General features: G+C 48.5%; 1 protein-coding gene across 1 annotated transcript in view; it reads right to left on the reverse strand.

Moving 5' to 3' along the window:
• CNTNAP1 (contactin associated protein 1) overlaps positions 1 to 23,225 on the reverse strand; it is a 379,706-nt gene extending 356,481 nt beyond the window's left edge. The window contains exon 1 of the mRNA XM_085608996.1: positions 22,988 to 23,225. Coding sequence (XP_085465122.1) covers positions 22,988 to 23,072 — 85 coding nt within the window. The 5' untranslated portion in view covers positions 23,073 to 23,225. The remainder of the gene's footprint in view (positions 1 to 22,987) is intronic.
• Between the last annotated feature and the right edge of the window lie 667 nt (positions 23,226 to 23,892).

Consider the following 23,892-nt stretch of genomic DNA (forward strand, 5'->3'; position numbering starts at 1 on the left):
GAGTGTGGCCTACACAAGGCAAGCATCACAATAGCACTGTGTCAATGTAAAACTAACACCCCCTCACTGTGTAGAACAAAAGTTATATAAAGTTACCACAAGACCATTAAACGACAAAAATACACAATACTGTTACTTTAGATGGTAGAATTGTGCTTAGTTCTCTTTAGTTCTTAAATGCGACACTTTAAGTCAATGTACCTTTTAGATGCGACACGCAGGGCAACAAAAGTGTTGCAACGATGTTGATGCGATGAAGTTTTTAGTGCAAAGAAATAAAGGCGTGAAGATCTTCCAGAAGCGGCACCCTTCTCCGATGTTGCGAGAAGACTCGACGCTTCAGCTGTAGCGGCGACACACTTTCCGCGATGCGACGACAGCGGCCTTGGCAGCGACATTCTTCTCCGACGTTGCGAGACGCTTCCGCTCGATGCGATGTTGCAGCTGCGACACCCCTTTACGCGATGTGACGACAGCAGCTCCAACGACGGCACGCTTGTCCGTGGATGCGAGGCGCTTTTCTTGATGCGGTGCAATGCGATAACTACGATGGCTGCGATCGCAACACGCTTCTTCCTCGATGCAAGACTCTTCTCTTGATGCGGTGCAATGCGTCAGCTATGATGGATGCGATGGCGACACGCTTCTTCGGCGTTGCGAGACACTTCCTGGATGATGCGAGACGCTTCCGCTCGATGCGATGCTGCAGTGGCGACACACTTTGCGAGGTGCGACGACAACAGCTCCGACGGCGTCACGCTTCTCCTTCTTGAGTCGCGCTTCCAGCTCCTTGCGACATGCAGTCCCTCAGAAGACCCAACAACAGCAGCAGGCACTTCTAAAGAACTCTGGGGAGCTGGGGGATGAAGTCTGTTGTTCCTGTGACTTCAGCAGGAGGCAAGCTCTTTTCCAAGCCCTTGGAGATCCTTTACAAGTTGAGCAAAAGTACACACAAAGTTCCTTTCTCCTCTCTTTGGTAGTAGGCAACCCCTGCAGGCCAATCCCCCAGTTTCAGGGATCGTCTCTCCTCAGTTTCTTCTTGGTTCCTCTCCTCCGCAGAGTTTCTTCTTGTTTCCCAAAGTGATCTAAATTCTTGAGATCAGGGTCCCAATACTTATACCCCAAAATCCTTTGTCCTTTGAGGGCAGAGGGGGCTTTGCCTTGTTCAAACCAGTTCTGGTCAGTCCTGGAGCACTTTGTTTACCTGACTCCTTCTTTCCTTTCAGAATGCAGGGCAGAGACATCAGACGCACCACAGGAGGTGGAGCCAGCATTGTGGAGGGAAGGCACAGCCCTATTCAGGTCCCAGGTACAACTCCTCCCACCCATCTAGATGCAGATCTCTCTATTCACCACTGGGCCACCTCACCCTGTCTCCTGGAATTCCCCAGCCCTGCCACTCAATCTCCAGACAGGGAATGCACAGCCTAGCAGAGGCAGGTTTGAATGGTTAGACAAGAAAATGCCTACTTTCTAAAAGTGGCATTTTCAAACAAAGAATGTTAAAACCAACTTCACTAAACGATGTATTTTATCATTCTGAGTTCAGGCATACTAAATTCGAATTTCTATCATGTTCCCTGAGTCAGTTAGGATTATAAAATATAATAACCAAACTGCCCATTCTGGCCTATGGAGAACAGGTAGCCTTGCAATAGTGAAAAACGGAAATGGCTGTAATTCACTATTCGAACATGCCACACACCAGGGCATGTCCTACCTTATCCTTACAATGCACCCTGCCCTTGGGCCTACCATAGGGGTGTCTGATATAAAGAAAAGGGAAGGTTTAGGGACTGGCAAGTGGGTGCACTTTCCCAGTCAGCATTACAGTACCAGACTGCATGCAGGCTCTGCAAAGGCAGACCTTAGACACATTTTTACAGGCTGCTTCTGTGGGTGGCACAACCAGTGCTGCCAGCCCACCAGCAGCATTTGGATTACCAGCCCTGGGCACTCCTGGTGCACTGTACTAGGGTCTGACAGGTAACCCAAACCAACCAATCATGGAATCACTAATTCATATATCAATTTACAATAGGGAGAGCATATGCACTTTAGCACTGATCAGCAGTGGTAAAGTGCCCAGAGTCATAAAACAGCCAACAACAGGTCAGAGAAAATATAGGAGGAAGGCAAAAAGTTTAGGGATGACCCTGCAAAAAGGGCAAAGTCCAACATTGCCCATCACTCCTGCCACCCCGAGTCTGAACTGAGGACTACCTCTTTGCCAAATTTGGTGTCATTCCGTTCAGCGGTTCGGGCTGTAGCTGCGACAACAGATCCTATGGGAAATTGCATGGGGAAAAACGCGTTTTGGAACCCCCCTTTTGTCTCGGCCCCCGCTTGACGAATCACCACGAAACTTTCAGGGTAGGAGCGGAGCGGAGCTGGCCAAAAGTTTGGAAATTTCGCAAGGATTCATCAACCGGCGCCAGACTTATTGGGAATAGAATGTTGCGGATTTCCATTGGAAAATAGGTCCTAACTATAACTATCTACTGGCGACCGCCTTTAGATAATAGTGTGGCTCACTGTTTAGAGTAGGCAGACCTGGAAGCAGAGGTCAGCCCGGGACCAGGGTTCAATTCCCGGCTCGGCTGGGTCTTGAGTCCATAAATTGTCCATGGACTTGATAATTCTCGCTCCAGTGCCTACTCGATTCATGGGTTCACACTCTGCGACTCTGGGCAATAGCTTGCTTAATCTCCACAATGGACCCTCGCGGCGGGACGCCTGACTTTCACCTTGTGGATGCCCTGCTGGGTTATCTCACAGGGGAATACCAGGACGGGTTCCCTAAGCAAGCGCTTAGAGACCGGTTGGTGATTTGCGCTATATAAATATCTGTACATTTACATTTACATTTACATATATATATATATATATATATATATATATATATATAAAAATATATATATGAATATGTCCTTGTGTAACATAACTGGTGCTCATGTGAAGCGCTCCAATACCTTTGGGTCGAGTTTGCGCTATATAAATCTGCAAAAATATATATATATTTGTAAATATATCACAGTCTCTCCCTGTCATGCAACACAGAGCAGCAACTTCTCTTGGTGCACTGGGTTGCACGAAATCTTAGTAAAACCTAGGCCTTAGTTTCGAACAGTGTTTTTGTCAGTGAACATATTTATATATACACACATATGTATGTACGTGTATAAGTTTAGAAATACCGAGCTGCAAATGGTCTGTATTTTACCTAGAATGAATTGCAACCCAAAACCCTGGGGAATATTTGTCAGGCTCTTTATCTTAACGGAGATTTCCCTTTCACCCAGAAAGGTCTGACTGGAAGCCTAAAATGATGGTCGCTAGATGAAAGGGGTGGCATTCTGTCTCCTGCTTCCGCTTCCGTTCTCATAAACTGTGCTCGGGTTTGTGTAACAGGGAAAATGGGTCAGATTAATTCTCTAAAATAGGATGTTCTGTATCCAATCCGCTGCTAATCTGAGACACCACAAGATGGCTGCGTGAGGCAGCGCGCGCGTTACTCGGCTGCCTCGTCAGAGGCTCCTCGCGCAGTGCTTCTCAGGGGGATAGGGTAGAAACGTGCTGCGGGAGACGGTCTGTGCGGCTGCTGCTGAGGTCAGCAATATCGGTGAAGAGCGGTGAAACTCTGCGACGCACACGTTTCACCCAGCAGTGCTTACAGCCGGCTTTCCTGCTCTGTGAACGATCCGTGTGCACTGCTACTCATGTTAGGAATATGTTTGCTCTTTCTTAACTGCTGTTAACGGCGGCACTTTGTTCCTGACGAATTTCATCCATGGTGGTCTGTGTGAACCAAATACAACGCAGTAGAGTCCTCCTCTTGAACAACAATTCAGATCGATTGCAGCCTTTGCATAACTCTCATGCAGACCCTTCCTGGCCCACTCCATTGAAACTTTCACATTTTCTAGCAAAAAATATGTTGCCCAAATTGAAAAGATCCAGCGCAACTTTGCCTAACTAGCCAAGTATCAATGAATCCATCCACCCACCCTTCAGATATTTGAATCAATTATCGACCACCAACAATCTCACCAACATCCTCACTTCATGCCAGAAAGCATCTTCATGCAAGAGTGACACCCTACTGCCACCAATCCAGGCTTTCTCATTACATTCCAGACACCTGTGCTCCGTATTAGTGATGCTGCCGTATTTCAATGCATCTTTCCCTCTTCCAGAAAAAGAGTTAAATCATATCCCTTGAAAACAAATACTCATCTCGGTCAAGCCACTCTCAGCTTTACTGCTCCATCGCCCTTTTACTAATCCTACGGAAAATATTTGACAAGGCCGTCACTCTCCAGTCCCAGTCACTCCTCGACAAGTATATCTAGCTGCAGAACCTGCGGTCTCCTACAGCAGAGACCGTGGTAGAGTCTCATCAGCAGACAGCAGCCCACAAACAGTAAACATGTGGAACTATTGGACATTTCTACATCCTCCAACATGTTCAATCACAAAGCCACAAATTACCATCTTAAACGCATCCAACCACATAGAGATGTTGGCATAGAGCACACTATACGAATGCTGGGATGGAAAAGGGGAGTATGGGTGGTAAGATGAATATTCCATCCGTATTCCTCTTTGGGCAATGCCACATTGTCCACCTGGAGACCTCCAGTGTTGTAAAATACCAGCAGCATCATGGCCGCCCCCTGATTCAGCTGCGGTTTGGCTACGGCACTGACTGCTCTATCTCCGCCATAGTCAAACCTATCCGGCAGCCCAATGGAGTAAGGGCCATCAGAGAAATGGCTATATGTCTGCCCAAACCATCAGGATGGGCAGACCAACAGCAATTTGTTTTTTACTGTCCCTCACTGCCATGCAAACCCTGGCAGTGAGGGACAGTAAAATGCTAATGATGCCCCCTTCGCCATAGGGGATGACTTCCATGGCAAGAAGAGTATTACATTTTTATTTTCCAAAAGAAAATCCAGCTTCAGAATTGTATTGTTTTAAAAAAATAAAAAACGAAAACTGTTTCTTGCAGGGCTGCGTCAGGCCAATGACGTCCTGAACCAAGCAGCGAAATGTGTTGTCAGTCACTGCCATGTAACAATGCATTATAACTGACTGCCTGCTTGGCAATCATTTATACATTTGGCTGGCGGTCCCTCTGCCATGCGGATTTACTCAGGGCACTTGTCCAAAATAAAAAAATAAAATAAATATGCACCTTTATTGCTACTTGTGTAAATCAGAATGCAGCAAACCCTGTTTTGCATAGTACAGTTTTGCACTTTGGACAAACTGAATTCACACATTTTAGTAGTGCTTACTCAAAAAAACTGAAAAAATGCAAGATATCTCTGTTTCAGATGTGAACGTTGAGACTTGGTTGCAGGCTGAAACAGTTTTTTAAATTTTCTTTTGTTATAGAAGTGTCAAAAGCGAATACAAAATCTGCTCTTTTTTTTTTCCTGTTAATAGGACAAGGGTTTTTTGGTAAACATTTAGTTGCATCTTAAAATGAAGTACATCTTATAAAGGGCTAGCAGTGGTGCCACAAGCCACTGCCACCATTTTCGCACAGGATCACTGATCTTTGTGTAATATTCCTTCTGTCTCAAACAGTGGGACACAAGTATACAACTTCTTGAAGTTGGGAAGTGGAGTCATTCTATCTATGGCTTCTCCCAGGGGACAAACTCCACGAAAAAAGTTATGGAACTCATACTTTCCCCAAATCTTTTTTCCGTGTGAGAGTCTTTACGCAAAATTATGTTTGCTTTGCTTCCTCTTTCAGAAACCCTACTTTTTGAAGGATATTTCACTTCATACCTTAACCTTTGCTGAGTTTGTGAAGAAATACTCCAATTTATTAAATGAAATCACAAAATTGGCAAAATAACATTTGAGAGACGAGGTGCGAGCGTTGCAGCGAGCAGGTGGCTGACCATGCATCTGGCGTGGTCCTGCCCAGGGATCGCAAGATTTTGGGAACGAGTTTTCTCTGAAGTGGTGGCGATAATTGGGTAGGCACTTTCGCTGGTGCCGGCTCTGCTGGGTTACTCTAAGTCCATGCCTAAAGAGGTGCGTAGATTAGTAGACATGGGACTGTTGCTGGCCAAGCGTAGAGTGGCGATTTGTTGGTCGAAGGGATTGCTTCCTACGAACTGCTCAGTGGGCGAATGACATGCTGTATTGCAGCACCCAAACGTAGAATTATAGTGACTTCCTCCCTGCCCCCTATAGGCCTAAGAATTTCTGGGCGCTGTACAGTACATACAGAGCAACTAAAGAAGGGGGTGGCAAATCCACAGATGGTGAGCATCAAGAAACGAAAGTGCCCAGCCCTGACGTTTAGTGACATAGGTGCTGGCCCTGTAGGAGACAGAAGATATAGGAAGTGGCATGTGGGGGCACTGGGATATGTGACATACAATAAGTCATATGGGAAGCTTGAAGTTGGGTGAGCAGCATGCACTGCATTCATGGCCTGATAGGTGGTGCGTTACGATAAAGGACAAGTTATGGAGTAATGCTTGCCTGCTGTACTGTTGGAATTTATAATGTATGACTGCTAAATACCACTGTAATTGCAATGTCAAAAGAATGGGAAAGTGTCCTTTGTTTACTGTTTGCTAAGGAATGAAGGTTTTAAATAAAATATATATTTTTTTAATGAATTTAAAAAAAATGTAATTAAAAGATAATCATTGTTCATGGTGGGGCAGAAAAAAAGGAAAAGTAGGGCTCCATACCACGTCTAGTCTTTAATAACCAATGAGACCTAACTGAGGGTTTGGTAAGTTCACACCCTTCTCTAGTCGGTGGAAACCTAAAATCCATTTACTTTTTTTGCCCATGATTCGTCTCTGGGCTGAAGCTTCCAAGGATGTGTAAACATTTTCAGTCTTCATAGCTGAGAACAAAGTTATCGTGCATATGGAAATCGAATAAGCTTCAAACAGTCCCTAATAATTGTCTCTGTTTAATGCAGTTGCTAGATTACTCCAGACTAGAATCCAGTGTAATAAAGGAATAAGCATAAATGGTCTTTGAAGTATTTCATTTCCAATTCATTACGACAAGCAAAAGTGTCATGATCACGACCTAGTGTTTTTTTCCCAAAAATATTTTCAATTATCTGTAGGCCACTAAATATCATCATAAACCCAGACACTGGCACCATGATTAGCTGTGGAAATACATTTACTGTTATAAACAGTTAAAAAGCAAAATACTGTAACATCCATTTAACCTTTGGGTTTTTTAGTGAATTTCAAGGTTTTTATTTTTTTGTAACATATAATCACAATTCCTAACTATACCATCACTTTAACCATTGTTTTTTCCATTTAGTTTTTAGGTCTTGGCTAGCGAAGGCTGCGGTTGCGCAGTCTCGCTCGCGAGATTAAATGACTTGGAGAAGAGGGGCTTGCACCCGCCCCTCTTCTTCCCTGTTCTCCATTGGCTGGCCTCTTGAATGCTGGCCAGCCATTGGAGAAGAGGTCAGTCATTCCGATTAGGCCCCGTCCTTTTTGGATCGGGGGGCGTGTTTTTTGCAGAAAGTCTAATTATCTCCTCCAGCCAATGGCAAGAGGAGATAACAGCAAAACACGCCCCCGAATCCGAAAAGGACACTGCGTTTCTCCGAGGCATTTCTGCTCTGCCTCGGAGAAAGGCAGTGGTGTGCCTTTTTCTCTGCCTGGTTATGTAAACTTGCAGCTAGATCTCGTGACTATCAAAGCCTTGAGGGGGCGGTGCTAACAAAGAGATGAACACAGGACTCGGAACCGCAAAACCCCGTTTAGCTCGCGCCCCCATTGCATGCTTCATAAGCAGCCATATTAGAAAAGGTATTTGCTATTAAATCAAGTACCAGTTCTAACAAAAAAAACGCATATTTGTATCATACCTCAAAAGGAACTATATTGTTGTAAACGTTTCTAAAATTGATCTGTCCTGTTCGTGTCATACCGTATCGTTGAACATGCAAAAGATTTTATATTTTTAAAATACCACTTACCCAAATTAATCGATATTACAAACGCAACATTCAGCAGTAAATACATGTTGCGATGCTGTTGCTACGCACTGGAGTGCGCAGACAGCTGTCGTAATAAAGTATCGAAAATAATATAAAATGGAATCCTATATTCTCTGCAGGGCGGGCCTGTTAGCCGCGCCCCTTTCCATTCCTAGCCGTCCCTTCGGGGCGGGGCTGCCTCCTTCTCGGGAGTGAGTGACTTCACACTCATTTGAAGAATACTACCGGCCGTGAGCGGGCACCATGGCAAAGAGCGGCCGGGCGTTAAGGAGAGTGATCACCGGCTTGGCTGAGTGCCCGGCTCTCGGCAGGGTGATGGCTGTGCGGCGCGCCTCAGTTACCGGGTATTGTGATCATTCTCGGCGCTTATAGCCGAGCCTTTGTTAGTAGAAACTGTGTGGTGTATTTATACTGACACCTCCTTGTCTCGTGACTGTAAGAGAGCCACTCGCTGTGCGTGAGATTGCACTGTCCAAGCTGGTTTTTAATGCGGGCCCGGAGGTATTTCATGTTGTTCGGAGACGCTATACTGTCTAAGTATACATTTGTTATCGGCGCTCTTATGATTGGGGGAGGGTGCACGCCACATATGAATTGATAGTCGCGCTCTTCACAGACCGGTGTACTTTATGTGGGGTGGGGGGGCGGGTAAAGAGTCTCGCTTTAATTGGAGGCGCGGGTGACTAAAACGTTCAAACGAGAGCCGTGATGGGGCTGGAATGGAAAAGTGGCCATGAATATTCCAAGGCATAGCTTTTGACAGTTGACGTTGTCATGTTACCAGAGATGCGTGTCCTGGTGCATTGACAGTACAGACTCGCAGAACTAGGGGCTTGGGTAACAACCTTGGCCCTCAGGTCTTGATGTATCTTTTTTTTTTTTATTTCAGAAATATTTTGTTAGGCATTTTTCAAAAAACAAACCGGGCAAAAGAAACAGTGCTATGATACAGGGATTACATTTACCAGCGACAGCTTTCACTTTCACTTGGAAAATCGGCAGAGTCCGTGCTGTTGCTAATGTTTCTTCCATATTTTTAGGTCGAGGACCGCCGGTCTGCCGAAGGCAGAACCGGAAGTCGGAGATTTAACAAGCATTTACAATGCAACGGTCTCGGCATTGTTAAAGTTAGAGCTATTGGCATTGCTCATGACAATGCCGTTTCTTTAAATGTTTTAAAAACAAAAACATAAACAAAAATAATGTCATGAGCAATGCCAATAGCTCTAACTTTACCAATGCCGAGACCATTGCATTGTAAATGCTTGTTATATATATATTTACCCCTTCCTCAGGAGGGATGTCAATGTTTCCTTACACTGCCCCCTTATGTCCTTTTTTAACAATTTTAATGTAATTCTCAGGGCACAGAGCCAAGTTCCTAAGTCGTGTAATAGTGACAATAGTATTTATGTTCCTGTTGTGGGCAGCCAATTAGAGTGCTTTCTCCAGAAAGCCCCCTGTGGTCTTAACCAGGACACTTGAATTGTTTTATTAAAGCTCAGCTGTCTTTATATCCATACATGTTTAACCATAATGTCTAAAATACTACTGAATGGTTTTACATTAAATCGCAAAAAGTACTCTTTTTGAGTAAAGATATAGTTTTCTGCCAAATCTAGTGTAATTGTGTTCAGCCTTTTTGGCTGTAGTGCTGTCTAAAATTTCCTATTGAAACTGCATGGGGGAAAATGTTTTTAGGGTCCCCTCTTGTTTCAGCCCTGGTTGACGGATCACCTCAAAACTTTCCAGTAAGGAGTTGAGGTGGGCGACCTTTTTGGGCCCGTTATGTGAAGATTTGTCAAATAGCGCCAAAGTTATTACCAAAACAAAAAACTCTCTTCGGGAAGTCTGACCTAACTTTAACTATAAAGTGGTATAATTGGAACCCATCTGTGACATTTTCTGAACATTTTACGCAGCATTGTCTATCCAAGGTATAATAGTGATCCATCTCTGACATATTGTAGGTATTCGTTATAACATTCTGGCTATCCCTATTATAATACTTTGCACTTACTATTATGTTATACCCATCGAAAACACATGGCCTTGAAAATAACCACTAAACTGCCCTAGGGTCAAAAATCGATTTAAAATTGACCAGCAAAAAGACATCAGCTCTTGATTCATGTATTGTGTGCTATATCCACATATTGAATAAAGCTTCCAATAGCATGCGAAGCTCAGGCAACACATGAAGCATGATAATACAAGGAATAACAAATATCTCCCTAGCCTTCACTTCTCCATAATCAGGTGATCCAATACCTACAACCAGAAAATCTAGGGCATAGCATACCATAAAATTATTCAATTTCGTCAACATTACTCTCACATTATAAAGAACTTTCCATACATAAGCTTAGCAAAAATCCTGTTATGATGACCAAAACTTGAATTTCAGGGAACGTTTTTGACTTGAAATAGGAGGATGAAATTTGACACATCACAAAACATTCTTCATCTGCATTCAGTCCATGGGGTTTCATTGAGGATGGCATAATAGTTATTTTGTGGCATTACAATAGGGTAGTCAGAGTGTTATAAAGAATAATTATAATGTCAGATGTGGATAGACAGAATTGTGCAGACTGTTCCAAATATGTTACATTTGGGTTTTGTACCACCGTTTTACACTATTGAGAAGAATGCCTGGAATATGTCAAAGATTGGCCTCCATTTTGCCAAGGATGGCCAAAATGTTGCCAACAATACGAAGAATATGTTAAAGATGGGTAACTATTATGAAATCAGAGGTAGCCAAACTTGGTTGTTGGCCTAATATTGACTACAAACATATTGCAATACAAAAATATCCTGGAAAAAATATTCAAGACCAAAATATTGACTTTAAATACTTTTTATGAAAAGTAAAAATATTGACTACACAAATTTCGCAGACAAAAAATATAGACATTACATAGGTAAGTATATATATATATTTAAATGTAAAAAAAGAAGCAGAGAACTCTGGGTAGTTCTCAAGTTTAGGTGAAAAGCAGCTTCTGTATAGAACACCCTCAACACCAGCAACAGTCTAGATCTGCTCACCTCAAATGTCTGTTTTTCTATCAAAATCTTTAAGCATAGGATTAGCACAGGGTCATTCACGCAGAGATAGAAAGAGACAAAGTCTGTTGCCATTCCTACAGCAAAGTCTTTAAGCAAAGGACTAGCACAGTGCTATCAATACCAAGCTGTAAAAATGACAAAAGCCTTTTACCACTCCAGGCACAGTATTACAGCTTTGAATTGGTAAAATACCAACCAAGCCAACCTGAAATGAATAAAAGCAACCGCTGACACATGTTTCACGTGTAGATATATATATATAAACTATTAAACCAATAAAAATATTTGTTTGTTACTAAACCTAATATTTGTAAAAGACTAAAACACATCAAATAAATTAAAATAATTGATAGCAATACAAAATAGTAATAAATCTTCAATCCAAAAATGTTAAAATAAAATACAAACATTACTGTAATTACAGTCCTATAAACATTACAAAGAATACATACATTTAGGGTGAAGGAGACATGAGGGAATTAGATTTATGATTTTAACTCCGGTCTAAAAAACATTGAGGAAAATGCACATGTTGAGGATGGTCAAATTCTCTGTTTTAACTTCAGTCCAACTAATGGGTAAATGTAAACGATTGGGAAGGAGAGAGGAGGCAAATGTACTATTGTAACTCCAGTCCAATAACACTAGGGGGCAGTGCATACTAATGTGAAAGTTCAGATTTACTATTCTTACTCCAGGGTAAAAAACATTTAGTGGCAGATTTACTATTTTAATTCCAATCCCACAAACATAAGGGAAAGCACATATATTTGGGGTTGTTTACTAATGTAGCTCCAGTCTAACAAACATTCGCTATACATGTTTGTGGGTCAAGCTTACCAGCCAGCCATTTAACTATTGGAGTAGCTTTCACCATTGGTGAAATCGGAGAAGTCCTTTTCTGGTTTGTTTCTTGTGTGACTTCTTCAATTATTCAGTTTTTGCAGAATGGTTTTTACGACAGACAGACAGACAGACAGACAGACAGACAGACAGACAGACAGACAGACAGACAGACAGACAGACAGATAGATAGATAGATAGATAGATAGATAGATAGATAGATAGATAGATAGATAGATAGATAGATAGATAGATAGATAGATAGATAGATAGATAGATAGATAGATAGATAGATAGATAGATAGATAGATAGATTGATTGATTATTTTGGGAAAATGCCATAGCACATCATCAAACGTCAAAGTTATCAATGAACACAATCGCTGTCGCTGATCTGTAAGGGCCGCTGCAATATTGCTGTTTTGGAAAAGGATGGCCCCACAGGGTGCAAAACCTGCTCTGCTTGAAGATGAAGAGGCAAGCTGACCTGCAGGCCCCTCAAACTGCGGCCCTTTCCCCCCAAAGCATGGGTCTTCAAACTGGGGGGCACGGCCTCCCTGGGGGTGCCTCGGGTGATCCCAGAGGGGCTCCAGGCGCTAGCCAAAAGAAGCATTATGCTCTGTAATAGGCCGCCACTAACATCTTTTGTCCTTTATATCCAAGCTGGGAGTGTGTGTCAAAGGGGAGTGGATTCCAAATATTCTTCAAAACACACACACTGTGGATACTTTTCATAGATACAATTTAATAGAATGATTGTGAAAAACTTCGGGGGGTTGGGGGGAGCGATGATTATTATTTTTTTTAACTGGGGGGGCAGGATTAAACAAGCATTGGCATAGCTAATGGGTCTCGCTTTTGGGACCTTATAAGTGTTTAGACATGCAACAGTTGCATAACTAAATACTTATAAGGTCCCAAAAGCGAGACCTATTGGCTATGCCAAGTGGCCCTGCGGCCGCGAAAGTGATCGCGATGAAACATCAAAGCGGCCGTGAAAGTAATCGCGGCGCGCGCTCGCCCGCGCACATGCACTGTAGCTCTAGGCTGGCCTGGTAGCACTTTTTGGAGCCCTCTCAAAAAGTCTCGCCAGACCAGAGCATGTGCTGGGTCAGGCGAGACCTAAAAATTTAAAGACCACTGCCCTAGAGTCCAGTGACTCCAAAAGACAGGCAGCACTGGGGCAGGGGCAGTCGCACGACAGGTTAGCCTGTCTGTAGCGACAAGCTAGTCCAACTCTAGATGAACTAACACCGCATTTGAAATAAAAGGGGTGCTCTAATGCCTCGGTGGATTGTTGCCACTGTGTGTGTTGGGGAAGTGAGTAGGACGACAGCCCCATTCAGTTTTCCTATTTTAATATAAGGGTTTTGTTACTCTGCTCAAAAGTCAGGCTTGTTATTTCAAGGGCTCTGAAGACATGAAGTAAACGTTATATAAAATCAGGATGTTATTATTAAGGGGGACAGGCCTCATTTTCCGAATCAGTTCACTGTTCCACCACCCCCCGCCTCCTGGTCCATATGAACACGGTTTTGGCGCCACTGGCTGTGCTGTTCAGTGTTTATGAAGCCTGTGGGTGTACACTAGAAGGAAAGGGTTGTTCCTCGCTGGCTGACCAAAAGAACATAAAGCAAACTATGAAAACATCTTATGAAGGCACTTGAAACAAAACTGGGGTAGAAGATGTGGCCCTAAGTGCCAGAGCTGCTGATTTTGGAACTGGGGAACGAAGGTTCCAGTCTTGGCGTCGACTCAACATCCTGTGATTCTGGGCAAATCCCTACTTCCCCCATCCCTAACAAAAATGAGTGTGTCTTTCTTTAGTGTAACTGGTGCTCATGCAAAGTGTTACAATACCTTCGGGTGGAGCTCGTGCTAAGTAAAACTGGGAGAAAAAACCTGCCTGAAATCAGCCATACTTTCCGAAACGTCCGTATTATGGGACCTGTCAAGGGGGCGCTAGGTGGCGCTAGAACAAGATGGCCGCACAGTGGTGAGGCTCCAGCAGGCTGGCCCATCAAACTGCTGATTTCTCCTGAATATCGGGTGCGACTCCCTCCCGATTGCCGGTGTGGGGTCCTGACGACTTCTGGATCCCTCGCTGCAATTCTGGGCGGCGAGCGCCGAGGCACGCAGGAGCAGTACCCTCGGCGGCCCTTGACCGGAGCTTTGCTGATTCTGCCTGGAGGCGCGGGGCGGCGCGCGAGGCTACCCGAGCTCGCTGCGCCCACGTGGGTACTAGGCCGCAGACTGAGTGGCAGCGCTGGGAGATCTGAGCCTGGAGGAGCCGATACCCAGTGACGGCGGAGCTGCACCGGAGTGGACGGCGGATGCCGCCCCGAGCTCCTTGTGACCGAGGTGAGCGGATCCTTTGACGGAGGCCTGAAACGGGCAGGCCGAGGGGCGACCGATCGGCGCTGTGCTGCGGAGGCTGGCCGGTGAGGACTGCTGGGCGCGGAGCCCTTCCTCCTCAGAGTGCGGATTGCCGTAGCTGCCCCAGCAGAGCGCAGCCCAGGAGACACTCTGCATGGGGAGCAGAACGTGAGTGAGCGACCGCCATTGCTGCTGGGAGCGGGGGGGCGCCCTGGTCCCGGCTCCACTAAGTGCAGGCTCGAGGAAGCGCGCCAGCCTCGATGCGGTGAGATATGCGGCGGACACTGAGGAAGCATGCTGTCTTGTTCTGTCCCATCCGGGGCTGGTTTCTGAGGTGTTCCGGCCGTCTGAGACCCATTGCTGCTGGGCGGAGAGGACTGGACCTGGGCGACCTTGCGGGGTGCTGCCGGTGCTAAGGGCCTCCTGTGAGTTCTAGCGGAGGAGAAGTGCGGATCGGCGGGACGCGCCTGTGGCCGGCGACTGCTGGGGTGGCCCCATACTCGGGGTCGGACGGCTGTGCAGAGAGCATCGAGGACCCGAGTGCTGACTAAGGCCGCTACCAGCTGGGATCCTTGGTGAAGGTGCGTAACAAGGGGAACCCCAGACCCGTCTCTAGGCGGCATCCCGGTTGGAGCTCGGCTCGCTGGGCTAGCACCATGGGTAAATCCAAGGCCAAGCCTGCCGCCTCGGGTCACGAGCCAGCGGAGGCGCCCACCGGCTCGTAGCGGGGGGCTGCGGATGACCCTGTACAACGGCAGCTCCGTGAGATATTGACGGACATGAAAACCACCCTCCACCAGGACATTACCACGGTGTCGGTTGGGCTGGGACTGCTGCGCGATGAGCACAAGAAACTGGCAAGTAGGGTCCAGGACACTGAAACTAGTATAGCAGAGTTACTCCCGGCTAGAGCGGACTCGGCCCAGCAGTTGCAAGGGCTCACGACAAGGGTGGCCACCCTGGAACGTAGGGCGGATTATGCGGAAGGGAGGAACAGACGGAACAACGTCCGAGTGGTAGGTCTGCCGGAGGGAGTGGAGGGGAATGATATGGTGGGGTACCTTGAACCATGGCTCAAAACTGTAGTGGCCCCTGAGGGTCTATCTTGTTTCTACACCCTGGAGCGAGTTCATAGGGTCCCAGCCCGTCCCCTTGAGCCGGGAAGGCCCCCGCGGCCGGTAATTGCCCGCCTCCTTCATTACCGTGATCGAGACCTGCTGCTAAAAGGGCACGGACTGTGGGCCCATTCGCAGTGGGGAACAGCAGGGTGACGCTGTTCCCAGATTACACACTGGAGGTTCAACGCCGTAGGGCCTCGTACTTGGAGATTAAGAGAGTTATGCGAAAGGAGAACTTGCAGTATTCCCTCCTGTTTCCGGCGCGCCTCCGCGTCACCCTGGATGACTCCTCTCATTTCTTTGACTCTCCTGCGGAGGCCTGGGAGTGGTTGGAACGATATACAGGCGGACTGTCATCTGCGGATCGGCGGGGACGGTCGCAGCCCCGCGGCGGGCTGTCTGGCAGAACTGGGTTGCGCCGGCGGAGACGGAGTGCCCGAGCGGGGCCCTCGATGGCGCAGGCGGGATTGGAGCGAGCAGCAGCCGTGAGAGCGGTGGAGTCAGTGTCGGGATTGCCCAGCCCACCATCACGGGACGAGGAGGATGGCTCCGCTGAGAGTTCGGCAGAGAGCGGCGCGGATGACTCTTCGACTCACAGTACAAGACTCCCGGTAATCACGCCTCAGAGCGTAGATGAAATAATCTGAACATATGCTGGGTGGTTTGGGTATACATTGGGTGTCTTGTTGTGCTCGAGTGCCTACGGGCGGGTTGGGAGTCCACCGGGAGGGTTGTCCTTCTCTAGGCGGTTGATGTTGGCTCGCTGGCGGAAGAGCCCACCCTGGGCCAGCTATGTTCACCCCTACCTCTGAAGTAGTCAGAGGACTGGCCGTTAAGTTGCATTTTGTTTGGATGGGTACTAGTTTTGAGGTAACTGTCCTTGGGAGGGGGGTGAGGGTGTTGGGGGTTGTTTTTAGGGGTCTCCGGCATGACCATAATGGGCTGACTTTAAGGCGCTGGACATTTTATGTACCATGGGGACACTGACGGACCTAAAGTGTATCACGTGGAACGCACGGGGTTTACACACCATGAACCGGCGACACAAGATACACGCATACCTAGTGAGGAGGGGGGTGCACGTGGCGTTTTTACAGGAGACACACATTGCGGGGGTGAGGGAACGGCCCTCCGCCGTCGATGGAGGGGGCAGGTATACCACACCTCCTACTCTACATTCGCGCGAGGGGCTTTGGTCTGGATCAGGGCTGGGGTCCCATTCCAAATGGTGCAGCAAGTGGTAGATCCGGAGGGGCGCTATGTTCTAGTGCAGGGAAGGCTGGATGGGAGGGACGCCACACTGGGTAGTATTTACGCCCTGAATACCGAGCAACAAGCCTTCTTCGCTTCCCTGTCCCATAAGCTGTCCTCCTTTTTATCTGGTCCAATCATGCTTGGGGGAGACTTTAATTCAGTTGTAGATATTGATCTCGATAGGTCCCATCCACCGCTACTATCGGCGCCCTCAGCAGCGGCCGCCAGGGCCCGTAGCGCATGGCAAGCAAACTGGGGGTTATTGGACACCTGGAGGGAACGGCACCCAGACGACAGGGATTATTCCTACTTCTCCTCGCTCCATGAACTCCAGGTGCGGCTGGACGCAGTGCTGTGCTCCCCCGATATTCACATGGTGGTGCAGCACAGTGAGTATTTAACCAGAACGCTGTCGGATCATAATCCCCTGCTGTTGCGCCTGTGCTGGGCCCCGCGGCGCCCGGAGATCTCGGCGTGGAAGCTAAATCCGGAACTGTTAGAGGACCCGGTATTTCAGGAGGCGATTGGTAAAGGGGTCACCCAGTATTTTCAAGAGAATGCGGGTACGGCCTCCTCGGTGGAGGTGGAGTGGGATGCCTTCAAAGTGGTAGCAAGGGGGCTTTGTATTGCGCAGAAGATTGGGGTACGGAGGGTCCTCCTTCAGGACATAGATGCTGCGGATCAGCGCCTGCGTGATCTGGAGCGTGCTCGCCCGGAGCACCCGGAGGGGCAGGGGGACTTGTTGGAGGCCCGTGAGGCAGTGGCAGTGGGGGTAGAGAGGCTGCGTTGCTACGACCATAAGCGATATCTGACATGGGCACATGCGGAGCGTGACAAGTCTGGTGCATTGCTGGCGTGGCTGGCGAATCCCCGGCAGCAGTCGGGCCCCGTATTAGCACTAACTGACCCAGTGGGGGAGGTGTGCTATACCCAACAAGGCATAAATTCTATCTTCGCAGGCTATTATGAGCAACTGTATGCCAGTAGAGTAGACCTCGATGAAGCCCACCTGGGGAGATTCTTAGCTGGTGGGGACTTACCGGCTCTAACCAAGGGGGAGGCGGATCTGCTGGGTCAGGACGTAACGATCGGAGAGGTCCGGACCGCGATCAAGCACATGGCGCGGAAGAAGTCTCCGGGAGTGGACGGTCTTCCCATTGAATTTTATGCAAACTATATCGACGTCCTGGCCCCCCGGCTGGTGTCCTTGTACAACAAGTCGAGGGCTGTGGGTAGACTTCCCCCCACGATGCGAGAGGCGTTGATAGAACCGCTGTTGAAACCCGGGAAATCCTCCTCCGATGTGACTGCTTACCGCCCGCTGGCAATGCTTACGACCGATTATAAGGTCTTGAGCCGGATATTAGCCTCGCGGCTTCTGCCCTACATGACTAGACTGGTGCATGGAGACCAGGCAGGGTCACACGGAACACGGCTGGTAACGTTCGACGCCTCCTCCGGGTGTTAGAGGCTGCGTCGCAAGTAGCGCCTACTGCTGCCGTTTTCTCGGTCGACATAGAAAAGGCCTTTGACAGCCTGGAATGGCCGTATTTATTTCAGGTCTTACGTGCCTTTGGCCTAGGAGATCGCTTTGTGACATGGACGTCTCTGTTATATAGGGACTCCACGGCCCGAACTAGAACGGGAGGGCTGATATCCGCCCCCTGTGTGGTGGGTAGAGGGACGCGCCAGGGGTGCCCTCTATCGCCGTTGCTGTTCGCCCTGGCCATAGAGCCGTTGGCGGCTCAGGCTCGGACGGGGAGTTGGTTCGGGGGGCTCCGGGTGAATGACGATGCGCACTACATAGCGCTATATGCGGATGACCTCCTCCTGTTTTTAAATAATACACAGGGCGACCTGGTGGGAGCCAAGAGGCTGCTTAGTTGTATCAAGGAGCTGGCAGGCCTGAAGGTGAACTGGGCTAAGTCGTGTCTCTTTCCGGTCTCCAAGGTAGCAGGGGGCCCCCAGACTACAGAGGGGGTTCGGTGGGAATATACCTGTATAGGATACTTGGGGACGCAAATATACCATGACCGCGCAGACTTAGTGGAGGGCAACATTGGCAGGGCGATACGTGGTCTTCGGGGCAGTAAGGATTTCTGACAAACGTTGCCGCTGTCCCTGATGGGGAGGGTGGCACTTCTTAAGATGGTGGCGCTCCCCCGGTTGCTATATTATTTTAGAACGCTGCCAGTCTGGATCCCGGCGTCACTGTTTAAACGACTCCAACAGATGATCACGGGGTTCCTATGGAATGCCGGTCGGCGGCGAGTAGCTTTACAGAAGTTGATGAGACCGCGGGGAGAGGGCGGGTTGGCGGTTCCAGATCTGGAGACCTATTATTTAGCCGCTCAGCTCCAATGGCTGACCCAGACGGTGGCTCACGGGTTCCGAGGAATTGGGGAGGGTGCGGCTGGGCGGACTCCCACTTCTATCCTAGCCCGGATTATCCTACAGCAACCGCTTCGCATCGGGGATCTGTCCACTGAGGTGCAGACCTATCGGTTGTGTTGGAATAGGAGTCAAAGGAGGGCGCGGATCGCCTACCCATACGCACCAGAGATACCACTCTTGATGTGCCAGCAGCTGCCGCATGGGGGCGACTGGTCGGCATTAACAGGGTGGAGCGAGGCGGGCTTGACGGCGATGGGGGATCTGTACGAAGATGGTGTGCTGTTGCCCTACGACTCTGTCTGTGAGCGTTATGGCCTACCGCGGGGGGATTACTTGCTTCATGCGGCCTTAGTATCGGCTATTCAGCGCCGGTGGAGGAGTGGGTTATCGGAGCCGCAGACCTCATTGGCCTGCCAGTATGTGGTGCTGGCAGCGGGCACCGTTAAAGCGGTCACATGCTTGTATCGGCGAATGACTAACGAACGGTTGGTCCCCCTCGAAAGGTTGAAACAGCGATGGGAGGAGGATATTGGAAGGGACATACCCGATAAAGCGTGGGCTGAACTGCTCGAGCGCCCTTGGAAGTGTTCTAGAAACGCCCGATTCCAGCAGATCCAATTTTTTATTTTACACCGAGCTTATCTAACCCCAGCTAAGGTTCAATGCTACTTTCACACTACTATGGCGCCCTGCCCCCGCTGTCGTGCGGAGGGGGCTGATCTTTGCCATATGCTTTGGGGTTGTCCACAGATCAGGGCTTACTGGGAGGAGGTGTGGTCGTTGCTCTGTACCATCACAGGCAGGGAGTTCGAACTTGATATGGGCCCATGCTTGTTGCACTGGTTTCCCCACACCTCCAAGACGAAAATAACCAGTAAATTTATAGACCTAGGGTTGGTGCTAGCCAAACGGGAAATTACTGCTAATTGGAAGTCGCAGCGGGGACCGAGATTGAAGAAATGGAGGGCGGAATTTACCAGGTGGGCAGATTGTGAGACAGTCCTTCGGGTGCAGGCGGCTACCCGCGCTCATAGCGATAGGGCGCTGGATTTGGCCCGGGCCTGGGGCGCACTGACAGAACTTTTGAAGGCTGCCGGCTCTGAGACAGATGCGGCCTCAGAAATGGAGGAGGGGCAGGTCCTTCCTTCCCCTGGGTTGAGTTAGGAGTGCGGGGTAGAGTCGGACATTGTTGTATTTGGGTTGCCGGTGCTCCTGTGTTGGGAAAGCTTGTGGGGTAGAGTGGAAGAAGTGGGTGCCTTGACATGTATCCACTCAATAAGTCATGCCGGAGGGGGGGAGGGAAGGGGATGGGGGGCGAGGGGAGGGTCATACTATAGGGTAGTAGCTAGGTTTTGGTTTACTGGTATCGATAGCACCAAGGAGCCTTGTGAGTGAAGCATCCGTGAATTATACCTGAGCAAGCTGCCGGAAGGTGGACACTGGCTGGAGGAATTACAGGGGACTACTCCACAGGGTTGTAGGGGGAGCTATACCACTGTTAGTACAGATTAGAATTGACGGTACGAGGCTGTGCCTTGCTATGCCTCCTGTAAGTGCTGGGCTTTGATCGCATTGTTTGTATGAATGTTCTGAAAAGCAAATAAAAATACATTTTAAAAAATTATGGGACCTGTCAATGGTGCAGAGGGAAGTACACGTTATCCTGAGCACGGCCTCCTGGCCCCTGCAGACATGACATCAGCCTGCAAAGCGGCTCGGAAGCAGCAGCCCCTTTCCTCCAAACCTCGTAGCGTGACATGTGCGAGATTGAGCTCGCGAGCTCCCCGTGATTGGATGAAGAGGCCACTTGGTTTTTGCGGTGCATTCTGGGAGTGTAGTCCGGCGCGTGTCGGTAGGATTGCTCTGCGAATCGGGCAATGATTTATTACATCCATGTGTCACCCCCATGCACGTGTTTGGACCCGTAGAGCTTGACTCAACATTTCATCTGTCTGAGCTTGAGGACAACAAGTCCCGCCTGGTAGAGTAATCGCAAATATGACACTGCTATGAACTGGCAAAACGGGGGTAGGAAGAACTACGTTATTAACATATAATTATATTATAATTTGTGATAAACTACTCGTAAAAGGAACAGTAAAACTAGAAATACTAAAACGCACAGAAAACGTACGTTGTGTCACTTACTCACGCCTGACGGGTAGCAATAGAACTCTGCCAATTTTCAGTGTCCTCAAACAAACCTCCTTTAATTGTACCCAGGATGAACATAAGTAATTTGAGATAGTTTATTTTCTTTACTATAGCATTACAGTGCTCGAAACATTCTTTACTATTACTAATACTCGATTAGTTACAGCGCGAGAAAGCCACTTGTCTGTCGCAGCCAATTATAGTAATAACTGCAAATATATAGCTCACTCTACTATTTATCTAGTTTCTAGGCACTAATAATAGTTGTTATTCGTTGCTTAGAGTCCCCTCAGCGCCAACTCAGATATTCCTACTTCCGAAGTCGATCAAAGGAGGAGGAATGAAGTGGTTAACGGTTATGCAGTCCAGTAACACTCTGAAAATAGGCGCTATATGAAAATAGTTTATCTTTTGCGGTGCATCTTGTATGCAAGTGAGTCACGGGGTGAACTGGTTTAGACAGGTTTAACAAACCTTGAGACGACTTGTTTTAAAGCCAGATACGTTTTTTATATTTATTCATTTAAATATATGCTTTTTTTTTACACTTTTATATAGCGCGAGCTCGGCCCGGAGATACTGGGGCGCTTTGCGCGAGGGCCAGTTACTTTGCCCAAGGTCACTTCATTTTTCGGCACGGGGGAGTTGGAGTAATTTATCCGGAATCAGAGGGCGTTGAGCCGACGCCGGGACTCGAATCCGACTCCCCAGTTTCAAAGTGGGCAGCTCCGCCGTAACGCCACACCCGGTCCGCGCATTACATCTCCAGAAATGATGGCCTGGCAGTATTATTAGTTTAAATGGGGTCTAATTTCTGGTCAGTTGCTAAGATTGCCCTGGTGAGACAAACTGTGTGTGTACTGCTGGACAGAGACGAGCTCGCGCTGTCGCACTCTCTCGGCTGTCGGCGGGGCTGGGAACAGCAGCCGGGCCCCTCCCTGCAGGACAGGTATACTGCAGTGGGGAGGCTGGGCTGGCATGGCTCCAAGTCGGTGTAATTTCTGCACTTGTGTACAATCATCAAGCCCAAAGGGGGTGTCATCCTCTGGCACACAAATACAGAGGGGTATCTGCGGGCAACAGAAACAAGGGAGGGCACTACAAATACAGAGTGTACCTACTAAACTTAAATCCATCTTTTAAATGTGTTTTATATAGCGCCTGAAAAAGCCAAACGTTCCTGGCGCTATAATGGTCGCGAATAAGCATCACTAAGCGATCAAAAGAAGGGGCAAGCCTAGCTCGTTATCCACCCAGAAGTTTAGCAGTGCATTTTTAAGTCCGTTCTGGTAACAAGCTCGCCTCCATGCTTTAAAGTGAGGGGACGTTTTCCGCGTATAGCGCCTATGCTCCTGATGCAGGAAGTCCTTGAATTGCTGCATCTCTCTACCGCTTGCTGTTGTAAGTCTCACTATCCGCATCCTAGACCAGATCGTTTCTTGTCGCACCCCACCTGACACGCCCATCTCTTCTATTTGACACTTTCAGCGCTATGTGGCCACCCGGAAGAGCGGACACTTCATGAAACAACACGGTTCAGATGAAATACAGCCTGCCGGGCTCCATGGCTCGGGTAATGTCATGTAACATGGGAAATGTCCCGCCAGAGCAGAGCTCAAGGACGCGAGCCCCGGAAAGCGCCCGGCCGCCCTCAGCCAGAACACTGCAATGCAGATCCCAACTTCCGCGCGTGCCTCCCGCAGCCGGGCGGCTCTCCCCAGCGCGGCAACACCAGACCCAAGATCCGCCAACCTACCTGCCAGGCAGAGGCGCGGCGAGTACAGAGCTCCACCCAGAGCCACCAGGAGGCAGGGGAGCACTTTTCCCCAAGGTTTCGCCATCCTTTAGGTTCCTGGTCCTGATGCGGCTGCGGATAGATTTCTGGAGGGCGGGTCGCGGGAGAGGGGCGATCACCAATGATCTGACCTATACAATACCGGCTCCGGGCATCCACGCAGCAGGGTAGCTGGGCTCAATGCGGGTGGTAAACTCCCTCCACAGGGCTCTCCCAGCATCACGTTACAGCTCTGGCAACGAGAGGTTAGTTGGAAAGCCCTGGGAGGAGGGGAGGGGGGAGGGAGGAGAGATCACATGCCCCCACTCTCCCTTGGCTAAAGTCGGAGGCAGCCCTTAGTAGCAATGTCAGGAGCCGACTGGAGGAATTTGCAAACATCAGCCACCTATTAATCCGGAATAGCAATAATAGGATGAAATCTCCCCATTCTGGACAATGATGGTCAATGCGTCTCTGTTAAAAGGCACGATCCCAGAATGCCTAAAAGAGGCTCAGGTAACACCCATACTAAAAAAAAACACAGCCGACAGTACAGACCTTAACAACTTCCGACCGATCTCCAGCATCCCCACTCTAGCCAAACTCCTTGAAAAATGTGTCCAGTCACAACTATGTGCGCACATGGAAAATTTCCATCTCCTGGACCAACACGAATCTGGCTTTCGTAGTGGGCACAGCACTGAACGGCTCTCACCCACGTGATGGATGACATCCTAATAATGCTTGATCGAAATGAATCCGGCCTCCTTATCCTACTTGACCTCTCCTCCGCGTTTGACACCGTCAATCATGACAACCTCCCTTTCATTCAGGAGCATAGGATGGGCCTCTCTGGTCGGGTGCTGCAGTGGCGCTCATCCTTCCTC

Source organism: Triturus cristatus, chromosome 1_1 (assembly GCF_964204655.1).
Source record: "Triturus cristatus chromosome 1_1, aTriCri1.1, whole genome shotgun sequence".
In the NCBI taxonomy this organism is placed as follows: domain Eukaryota; kingdom Metazoa; phylum Chordata; class Amphibia; order Caudata; family Salamandridae; genus Triturus; species Triturus cristatus.